The 23,722-nt window shown below is 41.2% G+C and overlaps 1 protein-coding gene across 7 annotated transcripts in view; it reads right to left on the bottom strand.

Moving 5' to 3' along the window:
* The window catches only part of gabbr1b (gamma-aminobutyric acid (GABA) B receptor, 1b), a 242,481-nt gene that overhangs the window by 39,119 nt on the left and 179,640 nt on the right, over window positions 1-23,722 (bottom strand). For all 7 annotated transcript variants that reach the window (XM_044171397.1, XM_044171396.1, XM_044171401.1 and 4 more), the window contains 2 exons: window positions 15,227-15,304; window positions 1,798-1,948 (listed from right to left, as the gene is read on the bottom strand). In XM_044171397.1, the coding sequence (XP_044027332.1) occupies window positions 1,798-1,948; window positions 15,227-15,304 (229 nt within the window). The remainder of the gene's footprint in view (window positions 1-1,797; window positions 1,949-15,226; window positions 15,305-23,722) is intronic.

A 23,722-nucleotide genomic window follows, 5' to 3' on the forward strand; every position in this document is an offset into this window, starting at 1 on the left:
AAAGTGAAACAAATGTGCTCACTGATTACAGAAGCGCGATGTCCTGAAGTAATCCCTCACGTTTTAGTGAGTGATCGCACCGTGTGCCATAAATAATAATCACAAAGCAACACTGGTTAAACAAGGCTTACAGTGAAGGGATCTGACCTGGGATCAGCTCATCCTCCCAAGGGGGGGGGGGGATTGTATACTCTTATCAGCCAGTTCTTTATCAGTGTTCTTACCGGTTCTTTTTCACTACTAAAGAACTGTTTATTTTTCAGAATTTTCATTCATTTCATTTCATTTTAGTCATTTAAAAAATAGAATAAATTCACAGCAGGATTAGAATTGATTTATATTTTAAATATAACTAACTATTGTTTCTAGAGCAGCGCCAGTAAAGTTCACAACAGTGTACAGTACAACAGGGTGCTAGCAGCAAAGAGTTTACAAGAAGTTGCCAAATTTTAAGATTCATACCTATCTTACCTTCGCTTCCCTGTCTCCACCGCGGCCTCTCTGCTGTCAGCTGTGTGTGTGTGTGTGTGTGTGTGTGGGGGGGTGTGTGGAGAGGAGAGGACAGAGAAGCTAGTGCGACCAGAAAATATTTTTTAACGCATGCATCCGCATGATTCAAGTGGGTCACATTTTCAGCTCAGAAAATCTGGACAAATCACATCCCTGATACACACAGAAAACAAGCTACAAAACTGAATCCCTCTGAAAGTGGCGTTTATGACTTTAATACTTTTTAAGGGCCTTAAATGTAGATTAATTGTTTTTTCAACTTTTAATACTTTTGACTTAGAAATGAAGTTCCATACCAATGAATCAAAAATAGTTTTATCCAATTAATCTTAAATGTGTAACTCAATGTGGAAAAATCTAAGAAATCCAAACCACCATTTTTGCATGAATTTGACACTACATTCTAATGTGATGTGTCCGATTTTCCCACAGAAAGTTAAATAACAGCTGGTCTACAGTTTCGCCATTTTTATCTACGTTTACGTTTTTATCTAAATGAAGTGAAGCGGCGACATTCCTTCGGCTTTGGACAGCAGTGCACGACTCTTCAATGACAGATCTCTTTTAAGCCACAAACTGAATTTGGTTTTAGCTTTTTCAATAATTGGGTTGAAAGTTGATTTTTGGATAATATGATGCCTAAATTTGTGATTTTATCGTTAACATTGATGCCTGCAAAGGAAGCTACCTGACATTTTTTAAAGCAAGTAACTCGCATTTTTCATGATTAAGGCACAAGCCTGCAGCTATGGAAAACATATGTATAAGACTACCAGCTGGCTGTATCTGTAAAGATCCCCTCCAGATTACTGGTTTTGATGAAGTGACAGAAAGCCAGTGCAACAAAAAAGAATAGGTAAACAGAGACACCCTTGTCTAATTCCTCTTTTAAGAAAGAATCTTTGTGTGGTTCTCTGTGCTGTCTGGCTGCCTTCAAGTAGTGTCAAATCAAATCTGCAGTAGATAACCAGTTAACTTACTGCAGACTGTATCTGGCGCTCACTGGGCAGCCTGTGTACAGTGGGGGGTTTAGAGCTGCCTGCTGTTTAGCTCACAGGTGAGCAGAGTTTGTGGGCCCTAAAACCAAAGCAATGAACTGAAAGATGTTAAAATGCTCCTTAGACCCGAGTGGAACTGCAGTGATGGGTAATAATAATCTGTTAGTCACCCAAGCCAGCCCCTACACATAACACATTGTCATTTGAGCCATTGTTCATATAAAAATACTGATTTGTGCAACTTTAAATGAACCTGATCTCAATGTCGAGTCAAGGTGAGCTTTTGTACCTGACATTGCTGTTGTAGATGTTGAAGGTGAGGCAGACAATTCCCAGCAGTATTCCCAACCCAGCAAAGACAGACACAGACACAAAGAGCTTCTGAGACAGATAGCGGAACTCCTCGATGACCACTGTCTGGTCTGCAGGGGGTCCTGAGCCTAGAAAACACAGAGATGATGAAAAAGATGAAGAGACTGCGAGGAGCAGAGGAGATGAATGACAGAGATCAAGGAAAACCTGTGACTTGTAGAGCAGAAAAGCTAAATGCATCCCCAGTGTTTGCTCTGACTACTGGCTTAACTATCAGCTCAGTGTCCAGCCGTGCCTCAGCCTCCAATGTCCCATTGATGTTTGTAGTGTGTGGCTCCAGTACCAAGCTTCATTTACCATTCAGATCCCGACCAGCACTAACAGGTTCACAGGCAGTGTTGGGGGTTACAATAATATATTCTGAAGTAATATAATGCGTTAATACGAGGATTTCGGTAATATTACTACATTAACTGTGTCAAGTAACGCGTTACCACCCAAAATTAAGTGTTTATTTTGTTTTTAAGAATTCATCCACAGTGCGCCACCAGAAAAAAATATCCCCCGAAGAATCCTGTAGCAGAAACTTGATGGCTGAGATGGCTGCGGAGTCAGACTCTACGCTTTCGAAATGGGTATACTCCCATTACTTTCAGTTTATCCAAGAAAAGGACAAGGACATAATAGTCAAGTGCAATCTATGTCTAGGGAAGCCGAGGGAAACCTAAAAAATGTCTCAATATTGATCAGACTTTGATCCTTTGCCTGCCTGCCCATCCCTCTGTCCAAGGCTACTGCTTTATTTAAAAGGTCACACTATTGTTAATATAATATACAAAGTGGTAACCACTGCACGTGAATGCACGAATGGGCCAGCTCTGCGCTCCGGAGGAGAGCCTTCATCAGGCTAAACAGTATTGCCCACCACTGGATCTGTAATGAACTGCAATAAACTGGAGCTTCTGTGCTTTGTTTACCCGCCACGACACATTACCCTCTTCCATTTTCTAATGCCTGGTCGTTCCTCTGCAGTTCTTTTGGTGAAAGTAACGCAGAAGTGGTGTAATCACTAACGCATTACTCTACACAAACAGTAATATTGGAAAGTCACTTATTACTTTCAAATGAAAATAATTAGAAATATGTAATTAGGGTTCCCACATCATCTTAAACATCAAATTCAAGGACTTTTCAATGACTTTCCAGGCCCAATATCCTGTTGCCGCTGTTCTGTTGTGTTACAACACTAAGAATTTTTACAATGCGAACTAGCAGGTTGTACAAAAGTTCATAGTTAACAATGAAAAAGAAGAGCGGCTAGAATGAGTGAACACTTCTCAGTTGTGCTGTCTTACACTGATGTTACTTTCAATGACCAATTATTTATTGTTTATCTATTTTCAAAAACTTTCAAAGCTTTTATTTTTCCCCCTCAAATTCACAAACTTTTCAAGGACCCGTGGGAAGCCTGTGTCCCCTGCCCCACTGTGTGTGAATGATTAGTTAGTTCCTTTGGACTGATGTGTGTGAATGTGATTTGTAGTTGAAGCGCTTTGAGTGGTCGGAAGACTAGAAAGTCCAGTCCATTTACTGCACCTGAAGCAGTTTGGTAACGGGAGGAAAGATAACTCATGTCGTGTGAAGCTACCACCATTTAGCTAGCTGACATATTTCCATAAAACTAACACGAACACGTGTTTTTTCTGAAATCTGAACTCCCTCACTTACTCATTCAATACTCACAATATAACAGATACTCAGTTGCAGTGATGTTGATAGGTTTTCACTGTAGTGAGTCCCTGGGAAACTGAGGGTCCCCAATAAAATTTGTATGAAACTCGTGTTTGATGTTATATGGTCATAATTATGGTTATTCATGTATGTTGAAAATGTATCTGAAAATGAAACAAATAAAATCCCAAATCTGTAAATACACTGCAGACACACAGCAGCTGACAGACAGAGTCATATTATACAGAGAAATCTGAGCTTTTTCTGGGTGAATAAATGTTAAAAAGGGAAGCTAAAGGACAACAAGTTTCATCAGGAATCACAACACCATCAAGCACATCATGTTTCATTAGGAAAGTAGTTTAAAAACACGCAGACAAAGGGCAACCATTGATAATTAGCCTGATCAGCCACTGTCAGTAATCAACTGTAAACCATTAATTAAACCAGTAACTACCCGCAGTCAACGTCAGACTTATCATACTTTAGCCGTTACCTAGTGTTTCTGTACTGGTAACAAAACATTAAAAATAAAGGCTACATACAGTGTCTAGCAGTAACAGTTTGAATTAAACTGAAGCTCCCTGCGCGAAAATATTACGCCTAACTCCCTTTAACAATGACATATTAACAGTTCCTTATATGTCCGCAAAAATACATAACTCTAAAAACACAAGAAGTCTCTTCTTCGCCGCCACCTCCTCCCAGTTAGTATGACAGGTTAGTTGTGATGAAACTGGTTCTTATTTGGACACTCAAATAAAATGGTCAACAGTAAATACAGTATAGTAAATAGGGTTTGATTTCAGACACAGCACAGGATGACTCGAATGGATGGACTGTGAGCGAGATCAAAGTTTTGTTCGTCTTGACCGGCCCTCACTCACGTCGCACCCTCACCCACACAGAGCTTTCAGTGGTCGCACTGATTGGGGATCAGGTTAACACTGGCTAGAGGGAGAAATCAGGCTTAAATCTGTCTCTATTGCTTCTTGGTTGCATTTACTCTTGACTTTTTTTACCCACCATAACGTGGCTGAAATACATAGCCATATTGCAAAGGGTGCATTGGAAACTATATTTGGTGCAGTGAGAAGAGTATTCTCGTCTGACACTGAGCAGATGAAAAACAGCCCACCCCTCGGCACACAGTGATCAATATATCGATTCGCCTGCATGTCACAGTTTTACAAATGTAACCCTGGCCAAAGCAATTAAGGCAAATTCATTTTGCCTTAATTGAGGGCAAACAGCCAGTATATGCTGGAGTACATAGCAGAGTCTAATAGCATGCTAAATATAAACAGACCAGTCAATTTGACAAGGTTGTTATAACAAAGCTTATAAGGTACAGAGAAAAAACGCCTGTTAGTCACGCAGCATTCAGGTAGCTTAGCTGGGGTTTAAACAGGTTCAGGTTCCAACTGGTGCTTCTGATATGTGACCATCAGTGTTTGGCCACCAAACAATAATGGTAAAACACTGGTCTGTGTAATCTTTTTTCTCTTTTTGCCTCAGCAAATTGTGAAGTTTTATTACATTTACAGCTGCACAAAATGCAAAGCAAAGTCAGAAAATGGCATCACATGGAACAGTGAACATTTTTCTTATTTGCAACTCATGGTGGTGCAGAAGCGTATTCACTGTTCAGTTTATCAGAAAATCCATAACCCTCTCTCTGGCTTTTAAAATAATTAAAGCAAATGTAATATGTCCCAATCCAGTTTTTTTGGCCCCAATCCTAATCCTTTAACATTGAGTATCTGCCGATACTTATATTGACCTAAATGTTGATTAAATATGTATCTGACACATTGAAATAACAGCTGTAGAGTAATTCATCTGACACACAAGCGACTTGACCCAATACTGAAGGTCCTGGTTCAAAACTATGAAATTGGTCATCTTTAATTATTGATATGGTGAATGAAAGTTTAATTTGGAGAATGTGACTCCTGAAACTGAGAGAGTCATCTGTTAGTGAGAAGACGTAGCACTCTGTTGGAACTACAGAAACACTCGCGGTTGTACGGCGGTGTTACAGAGTGGAGGCTCTTCCCACACAAACGGTCTTTGGCAGGATACAGACACCGGCTTGTAGAGAGCACTTGAACAGACAGACAAGTTTAATTTTGGCCTGCCATCAAGTTACTCACAGAATGAACCTTTATTACCGACAGCTGATATGATCTGCCACCACCGCTGTTCATAACCGCTGAAAGCAACGGTCAGTGGCGAGGCGAGGCTGCAATCGGAATGTTTTGTATACTGCTCTTTGCTAATGAGAAAGAGATCATGTCGGAGCTTAGCAGATCTGTGTAATGTTATTTTGCAGTGGTGTGCACAAATACATTCATATACACACACATACTCTACTTTCACTGGCATGTCAGCAAATTGCTGCACTGTTGCACAGGAGAACAGCGCTGCAACACTAGGAGGCTGAAGTGAACAAAACACAATAGAGTTCAGTAAACAGAGACTAAAATGATCTGGGCAGTACAAAATTGACTTACTAAATTTCACTTACTACACCTTGAACCTCAGTTAAACCATTTCTATAGCAGCTTTAACTTAAAGGTCCAGTGTGGAACATTTAGGAGGAGCTATTGGCAGAAATGGAATATCATATTTAGAAGTATGTTTTCATTAGTGTATAATCACCTGAAAATAAGAATCGTTCTGTTTTCCTTACCTTAGAATAAGCCGTTTATATCTACAGAGGGAGCGGGCCCCTAAATGACCACGAGATGCCACTGAATCCTACACACTGCTTGCTTAAAGCGGCAATCCACTGATTGCACGCATAAAAGGTCAGTACTACTCAGTCTCTGAAAACAGTTGTATAATGTATGGCATTTAATTAGTCTCAAAACCTGCGCACATAAAAACTAGGTGAGTGCACGTGATACGAGCGCACAGAACAGTATCGGCGAGCAGAGAAGCATCCTCGTGAGGGATCATTTCTGCTCCCGCGATTATTTTGCCTTTATTTAATAGAAACAGCTGAAGAGAGACAGCAAATGCGGGAGAGAGAGAGGGGATGACATGCAGCAAAAGGCCGCAGGCTGGATTCGAACCCGGGCCACTGCGGTAAGGACCCACCCTTGTACATCACCAGGACACTTTTCCACTAAATGACCTTAATTTTTGGTTTATGATAAATAAATAAATGAATAGATGATACGGACACAAATAGTGACACTGATTGTAATGCTACCTGTTGTTAGTGATTTTTATGGTCAATGAATGACAATATTCAATTCAGTTTCATTTATATAGCACCAGTTCATAACAGAAGTTATCTCATTGCACTTCTCCTATAGAGCAGGTCTAGACCATACTCTTTATAATATTATTTACAGAGACCCAACAAATCCCACCATGACCAAGCATTTGGCCACAGTGGCAATACACTGAATATACTGACAATATAATGACAATAAAATGAATAACAAAGGCTTACTGTTGACAAACAAATGTTGTCAGTGTCCGGGTACACGAGTTGATCCTGAGATGTGTATCAAGTGTTTTGGTTGCATTAGTGCATTTTGGATGTGAGATGAACTGTTGTGCTGAGCTGCCTGTCGGTAAAGGAAACTGTGTGAAGAGTTTGGAAAAAATTAACTCCTATAAAGAAACGTGACAATTGTAGAAAACTGTAAAAAATCACCAGTGAGCTGCGTGGGCTGGTTATGAGACAATGGGCCCCTGGGAACAGACATGTAAGGATTTTGTGTTTTTGCATCTCTTTGTAGCTGTTTTGCAGCTCTTGGTGATTGTTTTGTGTCTCTTTGCAGTCATTTAGAATCTCTTTGTGGTGGAAGTAACACACTGAATCATAAACTATCAATTGCACATCAGGTACAGTAGCCAGCATGTGCTGATTCAAGGGAGCAAAGATGATCCAATAGCTGCTTCACTGTAGAGCTGACACATGTCCTTGTTGGTAAATAGGATAGTGGAGAATCATGACAAGTGAATCCATGATGATGCATGCCAAGACACTACCAATTTGTATGGTTCTATAGAAAACAATGGCTTCAGGTATTTTCATGTGTGCCATATGCTGCACATGCTGGGGCTGAAGTTTGAAAATGAAAATAATCAGTGAGCTTACCAGACCTCTCGAGCCCACTCCTCATGCTCCAGGCTCCAGGCTACATTTGCCACAACTAGAATAACACATCCAAATCTATGGTTTTGAAAAAGAAGAAGGATGTGTGGAATTAAAACATCGATATCTCTCGTTCTGCTGCATTGATTTTTATACTTTTTTTGGTCCGACTGTTCATTGTGAGAGTGTGAGAGTACTGTGGTAGAACTGAAAAGTATATGCAGAATTGCTGAATCACTGTTAAATCATCTATTGACTAACTCAAAAGGGGCATTGCGACCTTTGACGTGAGAGAATGCTCAGACACAGTCGTAAAGGTGGGGACTAAGACAACAGCTCATCGTCCCCCATGGGAAAATGATTTTAAGCCACCCACATCCAGCATCAGGGAGAGCCATCCTTCAGAGAAAAGAACTCCTTGGACTATTTTGCTATGAAAACACTGCTATGAAAATATTGGCAAAAACTTTGGATCTTTCACCACAAATACTCTCCTAAACTGGAGCAGGAAGGTGACGACATTTAGCTTCCATTAAATTTACATTCCATTTATAACACGGGCTCTGCATGGCTGAGCATGTGTGAGAATAGAACTGTGTGTGTGTCAGTGTTGCCTATTTAGCAGCGTTTTTAGAGCATCCCAGGCGATGCAGAGTAAGATCTGTGATCCTTGGCATGTTTGAATGAGATGTTAATAGCAACCATGTTGCCATGGAGTCTTAAAGGTCAGAATAGTAACAGGAGCTTCTTTTACCTCACAAATCTGTTGCTACAGAGGCTGCTGGTTCGTATGCAGTTGAGGATCTTATGTGTCACACTTCAGAGTCTGATGCAGAGATGACTTTGAGAATCTTACTTCAATAGCTAAGTGTTAGTTATTCACACGGCAGCTATTTTTGATTCATGTCATATTCAGGGAACACAACACAAAGAATTGCGGCAGATGGAAGCAATGCCAGGAAAAAACATCTTTTAAAACAAAAAGTCGATACAAATTCAGTCATTCTGTAACATTAGCTAAATTTTGCAGTCAGCTGCATCATGTAGCTTATCTCCAAACCACACCAAGTTGGATTTATAGCATTTGTAGCACACATCATGAAAGCATGATGCTAGTACTGGTCAATGTTGGGCAAGTTACTTGAAAATGTAATCTATAACTACTAACTACTACATTTTACATACTAATTACTCAACAGCTAATTACAGTATTGGCCCAGATGTAAGACAATTGTTTTGTAGAAAAAGTGGGGGTTGTATTATATTTGAGTACTTGTATTTACATTTTTGAATGAAGCGAGTACTAACTGTCCCTGTGCTGTCTGTTACATTAAAGGATAGGTTCACAATCTTTCAAGTCAGTCTTAAAACAATAGCCAAGTGCCCATGCGTGTATATCAAAACAGGTTTTTCTTGCTGTAGTCATTCCTCCTGTTCATACTTGCCATCAAGAGATCCCTTCCTGATGTGTTTTGAATACATTTGAGGAGTCAGATTGCAGGTGTTGGTTTTTTGATCAGGTGACATTTTGATTTGTGTGTATACTAGAGTAAAGGTCATGGGGTCACTACAACATAATAAATCATCCTCTGGAGGACCCCGAATATTGCTACTAAATTTCATGGAAATCTGGCCAGTAGTTGTCAAGGTATCTTGTTCTGGAAAAAAGTATGTAGTACTGTATGTTCCTGCAAATTATAAAAACATCAAACTTAATAAGAAAAGCAAAATGTCACCAGTTCATTAACATGTACACACAATAACCACAGGCAACTGCTCTTTAAAGATACAGTAGCATTTATTTAACCTTAGCACTGATTAACAATCAATAACTTCGACCAACAACCACTATCGTCTAGTCTAAACACAATGAGCATACAACAATGAGCAAGGTTATGTGTGTGTGTGTGTGTGTGTGTGGGACAACAGGGGAGAACAGGGGAGAGTTGACCACATGGTGGTCGTCGAGCACGTGGCACCTCAAACAAGGTGGTCGCCAAAAGAGGAGGATGAACTCTATTTGTCCTCAAATGGCAGGCGAATCGCTAAATCTGGGCAGATGTGGTAAGCGTGTGAATGTACGTGCAAAGGTGTGTGGAGAGAGAAGAGAGAGGAAGGCACACAGAGGAAGGCACAAGGAATCTCAAATGCTGTGGCAAAGCGTAACAGCTGTCCCTCATCACACAGTACTCCGGCAGCAGACTTTGATCCAACGGCTGTGCTACTGGACGTTAGTCTGATAAAGCAGTTATTAGCTCCCACAGTGGCTAAAGCTAATGCAGTTAAACGACCCAACAGCGTGGTACCAATACAAAATGGAACGTGCTTAACACAAAGAACGACACAGCAGTTCGAAAGCAGTGGTCCGTCACTTTTCCAAAAAGCAAAGCACAATTCACAACAATGAAACTTGGATGAAATAACACACAGTTAGAAAACCTAGCTCTGCCCAGACACATGCCTCTTACTCGACATTGCTCTTGGATTTGTCTGGCGGAGTTTCTCTCCGGCTTGGACGCTGACTGTTCCTTTCGGGGCGGCAAGTGAAAACAGCAGTCGACGTTGGTAGGGAGAGGGGCTCAGCGGCGACCTTGCCCTCCGTCAAGGGAACGGTCAGTCCGTGTCTCCTCCTTCTGCAGGTACGGGATCGTTATGGGGAGTAAACGATCAGGATCCAAAAAGTGTTCGGCAAACACACAACTGTCTCTTTCTCGTCCAGCGAGTTAAGACTCTTCCTGGGGAAATTAAAGTTCACGTGAAAAGCGTGTTCTTGTGGTAACGGCAGTTACTGTGGAGACAGACATGATGCTGTGAAAAATAATTTAGTATTACTCGTTATGTTTATCATTTATTCATTTAATTATAGTTTTTAGTAACTATTGGGACTATCCTATACTTTTCTCTGTTCCTGCCTTTAACTTGGAATGTTTATCTTGGGGCCCCCATGATGGAGAGATGTGTTTGAGTGAAACCAGAAGTCCTGAATATGGTTTATGACATGTGAGCCACTGGACATTACATTATCAAAAAGACTTGGCCTCCTTCTATTGGATGTAAAGCGTTATCTTTAGGGTTGCATCCAATCACAGTAAGGTTCTTTGTTCTGTAACCAGTATATACTATATGGTATCAGAAGTGTTCGGGGAGATACTTGGATGGAACTGAGGGGGTAAGACCTGGCGATCTCCTTGTAAATAATTACAAATATATATTTTATATACTTCAACCCTTCTGTGCTTTGTGTTTATTGTGTCCTGAGTGCATTATTAGATCATTTCCACGACAATGCGCTTCCTGTCGTAAACAGACGGCAGGCTTTTTAGAGTTGGTGTCGTCATAGCCGTGCGCTGGGATTTCATGTCCCGTCCAATGGAGTTATTGCGTTGGCTTCAAGCGAGATTTCGTCTCAATATTACATCTAAGTGTGAATTAACGACTGTTCTTTGTTTCTCAGTCATGCCTCTTAGTGAAGGCTTTGGCCTTTCCAGGTAGGCCTGTCTTTGTCCCTCACATGTGATGAGGCTAGGCGAGGCCCAATACAGGGCACTTTGCAGCCTGTCCATACAACTGATTATCAACTGATTATCAATTATACAACCGCCTTCCTCAGTGTTGCCTGACTGGACTTAACTAGAAAAGAGGGGGAAAAATTTTGACAATTAAACAAAAATGACCAACAAATAAATAAAAAGAGCTATGGACACCGCAGCAGGTGGAACAAGCTTTTTGAGGCTACAGAAATGAAATAACTTGCCACTTTAATAGCAGAATAAAGCATCACCAAGGCAACCAACACAAAGATGTATAAACAATAAAAACTCAACAGCGGCTGCAGCCACAAACACACATATTACAGCAAAAGGAGAGCTGCACACGTCGCCTAGCAACGTCGATGTTCTCCTCTGGAGAGAGTTGGAACCATCACAGTGAGTTTGTTGTTGTAGCCTGCTCACCTGTCTGAACGTCATTCTGTGAGCCTTGAGCACCGCAAAGTCCTCCACAATCTGCTCTAGGTTCAACTTCTCTGCTCGTTCATTCCACTCAGCCTCTCTGTTCCACCGTGCTCAAAGTTTTCAAACATTCTAAGCTGAAGAGCGCTCTTCAGTCACATCAGGGATTATCAAAAACAGCAGAAAGGCCTCACACACCTCACCGCAGGTAGAAGTTCCTAAGTGAACGTAGAAGTCCACCATGGGCATTTTAGCATTTAGCATGTTAAGAAGACCCAGCATGCACCTGTTGGTCACGCAGTATCGTGGGTGTGTTTGATTTCGGTCACCTAGCACAACCTTTCTTTTACCTATGCTGCTGTACAATAATGCTAACCTTAACCCATAATGATGTAATTCTTTGCATTGTTATACTGTTCACAAACTGCTAAGCGTGGCCCAGACTGCACCCACCCCCACCCTCCTGACACTCGGCAAGTGAACGTAAACTTTTGTGAGGCAGATGGCAGCGTACGTTTTGTCACCTCTCGGGACATGGAGCTCTGCCCTCCTGCGTTAGATCAGCACATCATCTTCTTCTCTGCTGCAGCTGCTTTCTTCTGTTCCTTTCTCATTGTTTATCAGGACTTTTTCCATGTGACTTTTGATCTTACTCTGTAACAGATGCCACATGAAATGTAGTGAAGTACAATACTTGTGATAAAATGTACTTCAGTAAAAGTAAAATGACAAATTTTTAAAAATGCTCAAAAAAGTACACAAAACACTTTTACAAGAGTAAATGTAATTTGTTACTTCCACCCCTGGGTAGGTGGTTTTGCATTGTGACCCCCCCAAACCTCTCTCTCTCTCTCTCTCTCTCTCTCTCTCTCTCTCTCTCTCTCTCTGTCTCTCTCAAAACCTAACACAGCAGCGGCAGATGGCCGCCCACCATTGAGTCTGGTTCTGTCCAAGGTTTTTGCCTCTTAAAAGGAAGTTTTTCCTTGCCACTGTGGCCAAATGCTTGCTCATGGTGGGATTTGTTGGGTCTCTGTAAATAATATAAAGAGTACAGTCTAGACCTGCTCTATAGGAAAATTGCAATGAGATAACTTCTGTTATGAATTGGCGCTATATAAATAAATTGAATTGAATAGTGCCACCATCAAGTCAAAATTTCAATTTGTCTAACAAGCTAAACTAAGATGGTGAACATGGTTAACATCAGCATGTTAACATTGTCATTGTGAGCATGCTAGTATGCAGATGTTAGCGTTTAGCTTAAAGCACCGCTATGCCCAAGTACAGTCTCACAGAGCTGCTAGCATGGCTGTAGACTGTTATTCCTGTTACCTTGAAAGATAGCAACATCATATTTGCAGTAGCTTATATTAACAAAAGTGTATGCCACACTCCCATGATGTACATTTTTAGGGACTACATGATTTTGTCCGTTTCCTTCTGTATTTTCCATGAAATGTTTCTCACCCCATTTACAACAGCAATGCCTTGTCAATAAAGCAAAGTGTTCTTCAATTCAAAAAGAGTAAGGATCCAGACTCATAACTCAAAGATTACACACCGTGCATGGGAGTGGGTGTGTTTGCTGAAGGCAGATACAGAGTACACCTGTGCATGTGTGGGTTACAGAGAGTGTGAGTGAGTGAGTAAGTGTGTGTGTGTGTGTGTGTGTGTGTGTGTGTGTGTGTGTGTGTGTGTGTGTGTGCATGTGTGTGTGTAAGCGAGTGTCCTTTAGGAAAATGTGTTCTTCAACATTAATACCTTTCCCTGCCCTTGATGTTGGAATAGGCAGTATGTTACCATGGCGACTAGCCCCATAATGGTTACCACGGCAATATGACAAAGAGGCAGCAATGCAGCAGTGGTTGTCAAGGAGACCGAAAGATTGAGGGGGAAGAGAAGAGAGGATTGGATTTGGAGGTGAGAACTAATATGTCTTGAACTCAACCCAGTAGCAACCAGTGTACAACCAAGTCCTGGTCATCTTGAGGAGGCCTAATTCTGTCACGTCACCACCCCGGCTATTTTTGGTTTTCACGGCCAGGAAGGACACTGCCGACAAACCATAGTGGCGTGCAGGAAGGAGGACATCTTGACGGGTGCCTTGGGGTGACTTGCTGTCACGCACACGAAACTTGGCTCATCCACTGTCTGAAAGCATCTGCTGACCTCCAAACACAGTCCAGATGGCCCAGACAGGCTCACTGGAGGCAGCATGACTGCAAGGTCAAACACCAAAAACACAGGAGGCCAGCACTTCCTCCGGCCCTCCCATGGGTCTTGTCAAACTAGAGCAAGAGGCCATTTGGATGACCTTCCTGTCTGTTGGCTTGGTTACAAAAACTAGTTTCTGGCACACAGCCAGCAATGTATCAGTGCTTACAGCTTTTCAGTGACAGCAGACGAGAGTGACGTCAAACACTACCAGGGGACATTACAGCTTGGCTTGTGTCTTCAGAGCTGAGATATTGACAAACAGAATTAGCAGCTTACTTTTCAGTGGATTGGTGGAGAAATGGCTTGCTGTGATCATAGGATTAAAGAAAGCAACACCTCTACATATTTTAAGATACTTTCTAATCACTCAAAGTTTATTTTCATACCATACTGAAATGAGTAGAAAGTTTTGGTTGTTTAGAGTGTAGGACAATCCAACACACAGTAGAGTACACTATGGAATATGTTAAGCAGTTATATAAAATACACTTTTTTGTGTGTGATTTATTGGGAGGTAAAAAGCCAGTATTAAGATGGAAACGTAGAAATGATTGATGACATTAGTGCTGTAGAAATGTATATCATGTTGAATTTATCAAGAGAACAGGTAAACAAGGAGGAAGTGTGAAGCAAATTAAAACAGGAGCAGATCAGACGACAGTCTTACAAAAATATAATAAAATATTCCTATATAAAAAACGGAAAATTACAAATAACGGCCTGGTTCTCTCTTCTATTGAGGTAAATTCCAGACACCATTTGAGAAAAAGGGACTATATGGACATTACAAAGCACTGGTATGGCCCTTCAAATAACAAATGATAACAAGGCCAATGTAATATTATTTCCCAAACAATGCTTCCATGTTACCTGTCAGTAACCAATGTTTCACCTTGTTTAGTTCTGGAATAGTTGTCCCCCCCCCGAATAAATCAATATCATTTTGGGACTACAGGAAATCAAATCAGCTGCGCGTGAGACAGCACTCATGACAGACAGTCGAACAAACAGGCAAACAAATGTTTTCCATTTCACTGACAGTTTTCAGAGCATTAACTACTGTTAGATCTGCATCTTGTCAGTGCTCAGGGAGGCAAAACTGCCCTGGATGCACACAGAGCTCCCCTGTGTACTGATTACAGAACAGAATTTCATTCCACAAAGTCAAGGTCATGGGGCCCAATCCCATTAAACCACCGCCCTGATTACTCCTGTTTTGTTTTGCTTTGTCAACTAGCATCTTCAGTTTATTGCATTGCTCTCATGGTTGTCATGTTTAATTAGTAAATGGAATGAAATTGTGAGAGAAAACTGAAGACTAGAAGGTAGGAGTGCAATAGACAGTGATAAAGAGAAAAATAAAGGGGCTGAGGAAGATTCATGTCCCTCACCTATCCACTTGTCATTCCCATACCAGGACAGATTGCCTTTAGTGCTGTCGTAGTATCCAATCTTCTTATAGCTCCCTCCTGTGAAAAAGAGAGAGAGGGGGAGAGAGAGAGACAGACAGAGGAGGGGGGGTTGTCACACTGGGTAGAAGTAGGTAAACTTGGCATTGAATATCTGATCAGATTCATAATTCTTTACGTCTTTGATCAAATATTTCCTGATTTAAATCCAAATTTTGTCAATTTCAGACTGTATTTTATTTAGACAACCTTCTTGCACTGCTAAACTTGTGTTGTCTAAACTAAAAAACATTACTGTGTGGAGTTTTTTTACATGTATTAATCACTTTTTATTGCCAATGTGTGAACAGATTGTAATGTAACATAAATGAGACCTTCCCCAACTTTCTTTGTTGCCTATAACAGCCTGTGGACTGGTTTCTATGTAAAAGGACTTGGGACGGTTTTTCCGCGAAAATTCAAAGGATGTGATGCTTGTGCGCACTCCTGAGTGCCTTGCCTCTCTTCAGCTCACCTACAGCGCAAATAGTGTGCAACAATAGCTAACATTAGCTTAGAAATGGGGTCCACTAATGTCAACAAATGACTGGCACCCACTCATGACAGCTACAGTAGCTTGGAAAATAGCGATATGGGGCTCTCAATTTGATGTTTATCAGACCACAAATGAGACAAGTATTGGGTTGGAAAAACAATAGACGCGGCCGGAGCAGAGTGTTTCTAGGGGCCGGATCTAGAGATTGGATCATATTTTATGGAGAAATTATTTTCTGGTTTTCCCTTTGATGTCCTCCGGCTGAGAGCTTGGAGCACCGGGGGAGTGTTGGTGTTGTTTACATCGCTAGCACAGGAGCTTTGGACCGTCAGCAGGAGTAGGGAGCAGTGCTGAATGGGCACCAGAACTGGAGCCGGGCGAGCGGGCAACAGAACAGGGCTCAGCAGCCTCCCAGTGAACACAGCCTCCGAGACCGACGGAGGCCAGTTTGACAACAGGGAATACACTACCAAGGTGGTTTTCTTGCCAGATTTGGCTCCTGGCACGCCGGGGCTGACCCTGCCGTAACCCCCGCTCAGGCCTCCGGAGGCTGGCGCTGACTGATGCCCGACCTCCCTCTTGCTCCTCTCCTGCTTCAGCCTCTCCAGTCCCCGCCTGAACCCGCCGTGTCTTTGTCGTCCCCGGAGTCAGAGTCCTGGTCGGAGCCGCTGTAAATCAGCACGGTACTGTATGCCCTGTCGTCAAACTGTGTTCGGTACCAGGTTGGCTGTGTTCAATGTTTTGGTCGATGCACGCTCGCGCCTACAGAGTGCAAGTACGAGCAACAGGATGCTGACTGCAGTTCACTTAATGGCCATCAGTGTCATAAATTACAAGGATTTTCTGGAAACTACACACATTACCTTTAACAGAAGGGTTTTGAAGTAAAAAAGGGTTGTATTTCTCAACCAACCAATCAAGTACGGTATTAAAAAGTATCATTTTGGTAGTAGTATTGAAACTGACGTATCATATCAGCAGTAGTATAAACAACTTCAAACAAATCCAGCCTAAGTTATGTCTATCCCAGTTAATAATTCAATACAATTTTGATTGAATTAAACTGTGATACATTTTGTGAAATAAGCTCCTTCCCTTTCTTTCTGATAGTGAGATGAGAAGATTATCAATTTCATGTCTGTGTGTTAAGTACGGAGCCCAAGTCAGGACATGGTTAGCTTAGCTTAGCATAAAGACTGGAGGCAGGGGGAAACAGCAAGTCTAACTCTGTCTAAAGTTCAAAAACACTTCTAAAACTCACTGATTTACACATTGTATCTCATGTCTTTAATGTGTACACTTGTTGTTGTTATGGGGACTTACATGCTAAAAGAATTTCTTGACGAACAACATTTTAGTCCTTCTGTAGAGTGTCACTGGCTAGTGCAGGTTGCCAGATACGGTGACCACAGGTTTCGATTTTGGTCTTTGTACAGGCACAATGGTACCAAACCTGGTAACCTCATTGTGATGACAAGACTCTAGGAAGCTGCACACAGTCACTGCACCCTGCTGTTGTCTACTAAGAAATAGTTAAAGCATGTAACTGCACATTGTCATTTTACATTTCTGCTTGTGTATGGATTAAACAAACGATACAAGATAGATAGCTTTAGTGGTGTTGGTAGGTGTTTTTTGAAAGTGGCTAGCTCTTTCCCTCTGCTTTCTCTGTACTTAAGACACACACGAGATTGATATCCATCTTGTCATCTCACTCTCAGAAAGAAAGTGTTTTTCCCAAAATGTTGAACTATTCCTTTAAGTGCCCATACAAAACATCAATGATGTTTACAGTACACCAGCTTCCCTTGTACAAAGACACAGCTTCCAAATGTGCTCACCCTCAGTAAGTATACAGTTTTGATTTACTTCAAATACAAATTCTCTTCTGGGAATTCATGACAGACAGATGTTCTACGTCATTGTCCTTCCACTCCAAGAACCAATACACTTTGAGATATATTAATGAAATCCAGGCCAGAGGGATCTTTACAAGCTTCTTACTACTTCCTACAATCAACTAACAGGACTCTACTAAGAAGTACTTATTATGCTCAACAGCAAGGGCTGAGTTGGCTAATGCTACTTTAAGACTCTCTCAACAACACTCATCACCTGTGTACACTGATGTTGTGGTGATAAAGAGCAAAAATCATCATCATAGGGCAAAATAGGTACCTGGTGGTTCTTTGCTGACATAAAGAGCTGATATTGGCCCTATTGGCAAGACATAACCTGCTATTATAACAGTATAATTGAGGTCCCTGCCCTCCACAACTAAACAGTCTGTAAAACCTACTATGCAATTTTATTATATTATATTTGTTTATTAATTTAAAGGATAAGGCTAGTGTTATTCTACATTTTTAGCCACACTAGCAGCAGGACACCAGGGATGGCAATGTTGGTCAATTGGTCCACCACTTTGGTCCAGACTGAAATATCTCAACAACTATTGGATAGATTGCAGTGAAATTTTGTACAGACATTCATGGTCCGCAGAGGATGACTCCTATTGACTTTAGTGATCCCCTGACTTTTTATCTAGCGCCACCATGAGATTGTCAGTTTACGTTCTGTGTGAAAAGTCTTCACAATGATTGGATGGATTGCCATGAAATTAGTTACACACATTTAAGGTCCTCAGAGCATGACTTCTAATGACTCTGTCTGACCTTTCATTTATAATGTTGATAAACATCTAATTAAAAAATGATGCTGTCTTGCACACCACGGAATGTCTCATTTGCAATGGTAGAACTACATCTACTACTACCAGTAAGCTAGTAATTAATTTTGCTTGACACTTCATTTAAAAAACACACTGGGTGCATGAGTAATACACAAACTGTTACACAGCCTGTGTAGGCAGTGAAACCAGTTAGTATGTATATACAGTTCTATGAATTCTGGATGTCCGCCAGACGCATTAATCAGGCATTAAAACCAATGAAACATGTCTGGTGTAGACAGGGAGAAAGATAGAGCTGTAAGGAGGATGGGAGTGTCAGTGGTCAGAACGTAACCATTGGTGAGTGTTTGTTATACTCTTTTCAGAGTTCAAACTGATTTATTAAGAGTAGTTAACGTGAAGTCAACAATCATTGGATTTATTTTTCCTTTGTTATGGTCATGAAGAGCACAAAGCTCACAAAAAAGACAAATTCTGCTTAATATATTCAAAGCACGGTTCCAAAACAAAATAAAAAATGTTTGGATGAAAAATGACGATCTTTGATGCTCACTTGCCAAAATGGATAATGATTTCACTACCAAAAATGAAACAGGACTCAAACAGGAAATTTGCGTCTCATCTGAACTATTCTACATTCTGAAAAGTTCAAGCCCACGGGGTGGCAAAGAGAAACCACTTGCCCACCACTGAAGAAACATGGGTTGAACTTATCAATCTCACATCAGACATTTTGACTTGTGATGGAAGGAACAGCTGTAACTAATAACATTAATGCTGTTCCATTCAGGTGTTCCAGTCAGCCCTAGCAGTGAGCAAATATAGACAAAACCAGGCCCCCGAAAGTCCCTCCCCAGGACAACAGAGGAAGCTAGCAGAATGCTAGACAAATACAGCAGTGCAGGGGGAATTGGCCAGTCCAAATTAGGAGAAATATGAGGAAAAATGGCCACCAAAAACCAATCTTGTCAAGACAAATGGGAAGAACATTCTTCACATCAACAAGCACTGACATGCCATTCTTGGATTTGATAATTACTGTTGGTCTCTATCTACTGCAGGTCAGGTGTGGCTGATTAGCTATCAGGGAGAATAAATCCAGGAGAATACACCTGGTCTTGATTGTTTCAGAGACCTTTCCCACCTCTGAAGAACAAAATTCCGAGGAAACTCTAAATAGCTGTCGTCTTTGGCATGTGCCTTGTAGAAGAGTAAACCTGCATAATAGGGGATGTAACACCACTGTATTAACATTAAAACCGCCAACGGGTAGAATTTACCCGCGTCTGTTTTTCGATTGTATGTAACTGTTTCAATACAATATTCAAGTCCCCCAGTCTTTGACTTTCCTATAATGTTGTTATGTAGCACCCCCTATTTTTAAAAACTGTCAAGATAAAGCCAGATTTTTTTTTTTTTTTTTAAAAAGGGCATTTATACATGTCCAAACCACCTCAATCTGGTCTCTCTATCTCTCTATCTGGAGACTTTATCTCCGAAAAATCTAACATGAGCTGTCCCTCTGATGTACTCATTCCTGATCCTGTCCATCCTCGTCACTCCCAAAGAGAACCTCAACATCTTAAGCTCTGCTACCTCCAGCTCTGCCTCTTGTCTTTTCTTCAGTGCCACTGTCTCTAAGCTGTACAACATCGCTGGTCTCACCGCCATCTTGAACACTTTTCCTTTCATTCTTGCTGATATTTTTATAACACAACACCCCTGACACTTTTCTCCACCCGTTCCAACCTGCTTGCACTCGCCTCTTCACCTCTTTTCCACAGTCTCCATTGCTCTGAACCGTTGACCCTAAGTACTTGAAGTCCTGCACCTTCTTCACCTCTGCTCCCTGTAACCTGTATTCTGTCTTACTGCAGCTAAGCTTCATTCCTCTGTTTTCCAGAGCAGACCTCCATCTCTCTAAATTTTCCTCCGCCTGCTCCCTGCTCTCACTACAAATCACAATGTCATCCACAAACATCATAGTTCATGGAGATTCCTGTCTAACCACATCTGTCAGCCTGTCCATCACCAGAGCAAACAAGAAGGGGCTCAGAGCAGATCCTTGATGCAGACCCACCTCCACCTTGAACTCCTCTGTCACACCTACAGCACACCTCACCACGGTCTTACAGCTCTCATACATGTCCTGCACCACTCTAACATTCTTCTCTGCCACTCCAGACTTCCTCATACAATACCACAGCTCCTCTCTCGGCACCCTGTCATACGCTTTCTCTAAACCTACGAAGACACAATGCATCTCCCTATGACCTTCTCTGTACTTCTCCATCAGCATCCTCAAAGCAAATACTGCATCTGTTGTACTCTTTCTAGGCATGAAACCATATTGCTGCTCACAAATGCTCACCTCTGCCCTTAGCCTAGCTTCCACTACTCTTTCCCACAACTTCATTGTATGGCTCATCAGCTTTATTCCTCTGTAGTTGCCACAGCTCTGCACATCTCCCTTGTTCTTAAAAATTGGCACCAGTACACTTCTCCTCCATTCCTCTGGCATCCTCTCACTCTCCAAGATCTTATTAGAGAACTAGTCAGAAACTCTACTGCCACCTCTCCTAGACACTTCCATACCTCCACAAGTATGTCATCAGGACCAACTGCCTTTCCACTCTTCATCCTCTTCAATGTCCTCCTCACTTCACTCTTGCTAATCTTTGCTACTTCCTGCTCCACACCAGTCACCTCTTCTACTCTTCGTTCCCTTTCATTTTCCTCATCCATCAACTCTTCAAAGTACTCCTTCCATCTTCCCATCACACTCCTGGCACCAGTCAATACATTTCCATCCTTATCTTTAATCACCCTAACCTGCTGCACATCCTTCCCATCTCTATCTCTTTGTCTGGCCAACCTGTACAAATCCACCTCTCCCTCTTTAGTGTCCAACCTAGCATACAAGTCCTCATATGCTCTTTGTTTGGCCTTTGCCACCTCTACCTTCACCTTACGCTGCATCTCCCTGTGCTCCTGTCTACTCTCTTCAGTCCTCTCAGTGTCCCACTTCTTCTTAGCTAACCTCTTTCTCTGTATACACTCCTGAACTTCCTCGTTCCACCACCAAGTCTCCTTGTCCACTTTCCTCTATCCAGATGACACACCGAGTACCCTCCTACCTGTCTCCCTGATCACAGTAGCTGTAGTGGTCCAGTCATCTGGGAGCACTTCCTGACCACCCAGAGTCTGTCTCAGCTCCTCCTTGAAAACTACACGACATTCTTCCTTTTTCAACTTCCACCATTTTGTCCTCTGCTCTGCCTTTGTCCTCTTCATCTTTCTCACCACCAGAGACATTTTACACACTACCATCCTGTGTTGTCTGGCTACACTCTCCCCTACCACTACTTTACAGTAACTGTTCTCTTTCAGATTACAACGTCAACACAAGATGTAGTCCACCTGAGTGCTTCTACCTCCGCTCTTATATGTCACCCTATGTTCCTGCCTTTTCTGGGAGAAAGTGTTCACTACAGCCATTTCCATCCTCTTTGCAAAGTCTACCACCATCTGTCCTTCTGCGTTCCTGTCCTGAAGATCAAACCTGCCCATTACATTCTCATCACCTCTGTTCCCTTCACCTACATGCCCATTGAAATCTGCAATGATGCTCTGCATCACTTCATCTAACTCACTCCAGAATTTCTCCTTCTCTTCTAACTCACATCCTACCTGTGGGGCATAACCACTCACAACATTGAACATCACCCCTTCAATTTCCAGCTTCAGACTCATCAACCTGTCTGATACTCTTTTCACCTCTAGAACATTCCTCACAAACTCCTTTCAGGATAACTCCTACTCCATTCTCTTCCTATCTGACCCATGGTAGAACAACTTGAACCCTGCTCCTAAGCTTCTAGCCTTGCTACCCTTCCACCTGGTCTCCTGGACACACAGTATATCCACCTTCCTTGTCTGCATCATGTCAATCAACTCTCTAGCCTTCCCTGTCATAGTCCCAACATTCAAAGTCCCTACAGTCAGTCCTACATTCGAGAGCCCTCAATGCAATCGGAGTCGGCCAGACCACATGTGGAGTCTCTGGTCAGATCTCAACTAGGTGTCTGTAGCATCTATAAACATTATTTAAATAGATAATTAATACTTTGTCAGTGATTAATAATTGGTTTGTAAACCACCTAAAAAACATTTGAATGGTGATTATAAAGTTGCAACTGATTGATTTGTAAATGGATGATAAATGCTTTGGTGGCAACTATGGCTTAGTGGTAGAGCGGGTGGTCCACCAATCGGAAGGTCGGTGGTTTGATCCCGCCTTAAGTGTGTGAGTGTGAGTGATTTACTTTCTTTGAACTGTGTGTGAATGTGATATGTAGTGTAGTGAAGCGCTTTGAGTAGTCGGAAAAGACTAGAAAGGCGCTATATAAGTACAGTCCATTTACCAGTTGTAAATGTCCATTTGACACAAAGGCATCCCAAACAATGTCAACTTTGCATTAAAAATGACATAAATGACTGAATGACAACAATCATAAAGTCTTATGTACACCCCTTCAAATAAAGTGTTACCCTAACTATTGCAAAAATCAGTTGCATCTTTATAACAGTCACACAAATAATATATATGCCTTACAAAGCAATAGTTATCCATTTACAAAGTATTATAAACATCAGTTTCAACTTTATAATAGCATTCAAATAATGTTTATATATGCATTATAAACCATTTATTAACCACTGACAAAGTATTATCTACTCTAAATAATGTTTATAGATGCTTTACAAAGTATTTATTAACTATTTAACAAGGTATTATAATCATCAGTGTTACAAAGATTTGGTCCATTTATCTATGTAATGTTTATAGATGTTTTACAAACAATTTCTTAAATATTTACAAATCATTTGGTGATCACTAACAAATACTTAATATAGTATATAAAATGTTATAATGTGTGCAACAATAAACTGTTAATAAATCATTTACTAATCAGAATGTAGTTGTTATCCTCTCTTTAAAGCTATGACACTATATAATTTATAAACTCAATATTTTATATTACAGAAAATGATAAAATTATAAAATATAGCACTACTAATAATTACTAAATATCATTGCATTGTTTGTTAACAGTGAAATATCTATTAACTAATGTTTCAATTACTATATCAATTTACCATTTATTAATCTTGGTTATTATAGAGTGTTACCAAAATATGTTCTTCTCACTAACATACAATACTTTGTTTATGTTTGAAAGCCTTACAT

Source organism: Siniperca chuatsi, linkage group LG17 (assembly GCF_020085105.1).
Source record: "Siniperca chuatsi isolate FFG_IHB_CAS linkage group LG17, ASM2008510v1, whole genome shotgun sequence".
Lineage (NCBI taxonomy): Eukaryota > Metazoa > Chordata > Actinopteri > Centrarchiformes > Sinipercidae > Siniperca > Siniperca chuatsi.